Source organism: Nannobrachium achirus, assembly GCF_963921795.1.
Source record: "Nannobrachium achirus genome assembly, chromosome: 21".
In the NCBI taxonomy this organism is placed as follows: domain Eukaryota; kingdom Metazoa; phylum Chordata; class Actinopteri; order Myctophiformes; family Myctophidae; genus Nannobrachium; species Nannobrachium achirus.
The window spans coordinates 22,520,458-22,524,190 of record NC_137828.1 but is presented as its reverse complement, the minus strand read 5'-3'; the positions used below and the strand labels follow the sequence as shown (position 1 = coordinate 22,524,190).

Sequence of the window (3,733 nt, the reverse complement as noted above, 5' to 3'; positions counted from 1 at the left end):
AGAAAATGTACTTAATTTCTTTACACCATTGTGTTACCCTTGATTTTAACCCTGTATTCTCCTTTTATTTTCAGTATAACATTTCAGGATGATGTATTCTATGGAGGAGCTGTGTGCTTTGGTTAGCGTCAAGTATGTCAGGGGCAGACATGACGAGGCAGAGACTGTACTAGAGAGCAGTGAAAGCAGCGAAGAAGGTTTGTGGGATAAATAAAAATAGAAAGAAAAATAGGAATAAGTCAGCTCAGTTTAATGATGTGTGTAGTGATTCTGGCTGTGGTGCAACTTGTGTGATTAATTTGGAAATCAAAGTGTTTTAATCATGAATTACAATAATTAGCTGCTGTATTCAGTGTTCTAATGATAATCTGTATCTTTCCAAGATGCACTTGATTGTGACCAAGTTGATGCTGCCAGTGCTGGGTCAGCTGTTTTGATTCAATCTGTGGTGTGGTGTGTTATGAATTATAGTGCATAGAAACACCCTATGTGTGGTTTTGTATTGTACCTGCTGTCCTAGTTACAAATCCCTAAACATGCACTAAGTACCCATTTTGAATTGTTGCTGTACTAGTTTCAAACATAGTATTATTACCTTAACACAAATTGTTAATCAGTATCTGCTGTAGTATCACAATCTTAAAAAGTAGCCATTTCATTTTCCCCTTTCAGCAGGAGAAGCAGCAGGAGAAGCAGTTGTGGAGGACTCATCAATTGAGGAGATTGAATATTATATTAATAGCTGTATAGAGTCTTTCATGCAAAAACATGACGCACACATGTGACACTTTGCATTATTGTCAATGCTGCATGTTTTCTATTTGACATTCAGTCTCTTCTCTTTTTCTGCAGCAGAAGTTGTTGCGCCTCACTCAAATGAGGGAGGCGAAGAAGGAATTGAGGATGACTACTTAAGTGGGGAAGAAGAAGGTTGGTGTAAAACTAACAAGTGCCAGGGAACCGAGGCTATTGGCCAGAGCAAAGCCTGACACTGAATTGCAGGTGTGTTAACATTGCATTCATTTTGTTTCTTTCTTTCCCAGATCCACTCGACCACTAACCCTAACATCTAAACGTGACCAACATGGTGATTCTTCTGGTGCTGCTGAATCTGGATATGAAGGTATTATTATTAATAATCACTGTAATAAACACAAATAGTGACTGCTGAATGTTGCATTTTCATTTTTTTTCCTTCAGAATCATACTGTACATGACCAGAAAGCGCCTCACACTTAATGTGAGAACATCTCATATTTCTTTTCTGTTCTTTAGGTGCAGACAGAGTTGAGCCGGACTCAAATGTGGAGGATGAAGATTCTGAAGGAGTTGAGGATGACGACACAAGTGGGGACGAAGAAGGTTTGTGTACAACCAGGCTTAAGTCAGCCAGAGCAAAGAATGCAAAGTCCTAGCAACACTGAATTATGTCAACGTGTGCATTCTGTTTGTTCCTCTTTCTTTCCCAGATCCGCTTGATCGAAACTGGACACCTGAACGTGACCAACATGGTGATTCTCCTGGTGAATCGGAATCTGGAAATGAAGGTGTTGTTGTCATTATTAATATGGACACATTGATGCACATGTGTGTAATGTAGTATCTTGCATGGTGCATGTTTGCTATTTAACTCTTTTCTTTCAACTACACATCCATACAGTACACATGTACATACCCACACAGATGTGCACGCAAGGGGCTGCACAGATACACACAGAGAGACTCGCACACTAATGGTCTGAATGACAAATTTTCTCTCTTTTTGTGACACAATATAGGACTTGAGGTGGAAGAAGACTCCTCAGGTGTTGATGCTGGTCTCTGTAGGAAGAGGAGAAATCCAGAGGGCTGGAAGAACAACATCCAGAAGAGGCGTAGAATGATAGGCCAGTCATATCTGGCCTAGGAAGAATAGAGAGTCAGTGTTAAAGGAGGGAAGAAAAATGGGTGTGTCATGTCAGTCTGCAGCCGGCCACAGGTCCAGTAAACTGCACTGCAGAGAAGTGGAAGAGTCGAAGCGAGAAGAGATCTTCAAGTACTTCTGGGAGAAATTAGACTGGCGTGAGAGGAAGATTTATGTTGCATCATTGGTAGAGGTGAGCAGTGTAAAGCGACGGAGGACAGGAGCAGAGAAATCCAGGAGGTCGGCATCCATTTTCTGTCACCTTGTCGTAGATGGCAGGAGACTCGGAGTGTGCCAACGCATGTTCCTGTCAACCCTAGGCTTGAAGCAGTGGTCTTTTTTGAAGTGGGTAGGAAGAAGAGGGAAAAGCCCTACTGAGGAAGATAAGCAGAAGCGGGTGAGGGTAAGGAAAGAGGAGTCTGACTTCTTGAAGACCTTCCTTCTGGACCTTCCAAAAGTTCCCTCGCACTACTGCCGGTCCTCGTCCTCTAAGATGTTAGCCTGCTTCCAGACCAGAGACCCCGCCCACTCTCAGAGTGGACTCTTTCTCTGGTCTGGAGCTGAGTACAGGAATCACTTTTTATTTTCGGCTGCTCCAATGAGCGTGGGGGGTGGGGGGTGGGTCTAACGAATATCCAATCCGCGCAGCAGTTGAAACGATTCAAACGAAGTTCACACACAGGCAGGCTGAGGAAGGCACACACACACACACGCACGCGCTGAGTTCACCAAGCTGTTTATGTTGATTACATGTTTCTGGTCGCAGTTCTGTCACTGGCACAGACAGAGACACACACACAATCACACACACACAGTCCGCGACCGTGCATCGCGTCCACCGTGCGTCTCGATCACTCGCGCACGCTCGCAAAAAAGTCCCTCCCTGTAAATCGCTTAGAATAGAGCACAGTTTCAGACTAAAGCGTGAGCTGAGTCTGAGATCAGGCTACTAAGATGTACCTGGAGCCTGTGTTCAAGTCCATCAATCACCTCCATGCAGAGTATATCTGTTCCAGTGCAGACCATGGCATCCAGGCGCTGTCAAGGCAAGTGTTCACCAGAATGTTTAATGTTTGAATTACTCTCTTTTTCACCCGAAGAAAGACCAGTGTGATACCTGCTGTGCGTTCAAGGCTGGGAACATTGAGGCTGCCACATGGAAGGAGCACTGCAACAAAAAGGACACTGCACAAGCCATGAAGCAGAAGGACAAAGACGAGGCAGGTGAGAAGACCTTGGTGACATGCATGGATCTTCAGGGGCTCCTGCTCTGCTCCAAGCTACAGGCCTCATCCCTCTATTTCAAGACCAAGCTCTGTGTCCATAACTTTACCATGTATGACATGACTTCACATGATGCATCAAATTACTTATGGCACGAGGGTGAAGCTGGTCTCTCTGCCAACGAGTTTGCTTTGTGCATCGTGCACTTCCTCGAAGAACATCCCTCTTATGATGAGTACATCCTGTGCACAGTGTGATTGAGAGAAGACTGAGGAACAGAGACATCTGCGTTCCAGCTGAGTATGTCGTTGCCATCCGGGAAGCCCGTACCAATCCCAGGCCATACCAAGTGAAGTATGTAGACCACACTTTCTTCAAAAACTTCAGCCAGGTGAACCTCTGCAAAGCCATCCGCCCGGGAAAGGTCACTGGGGATCCCACCGTGCATGACCTCCGAGCAATCAGGTATTTGAATACATAATAATGACATAGCTGCGGAAACCAAAACAAACATTATTTAATGAGTATTAAAACCTGACTTTTCTCCCCTGTCACTGTCCTTGTATTCATCCTAGGTACAACGTTGATGGCAGTATGGAGTACAAG

The 3,733-nt window shown here is 44.6% G+C and overlaps 1 protein-coding gene across 1 annotated transcript; it reads left to right on the top strand.

Moving 5' to 3' along the window:
- The first annotated feature begins 847 nt into the window (after nt 1–847).
- Nucleotides 848–2,494, top strand: LOC308306483 (uncharacterized protein). The gene is made up of 5 exons (XM_080751499.1): nt 848–930; nt 1,044–1,123; nt 1,276–1,362; nt 1,470–1,547; nt 1,779–2,494. The coding sequence occupies exons 2-5, from the start codon at nt 1,085–1,087 to the stop codon at nt 1,881–1,883; spliced, it is 309 nt and encodes a 102-aa protein (XP_080607625.1). The 5' UTR covers nt 848–930; nt 1,044–1,084; the 3' UTR covers nt 1,884–2,494.
- Nucleotides 2,495–3,733: the final 1,239 nt, after the last annotated feature.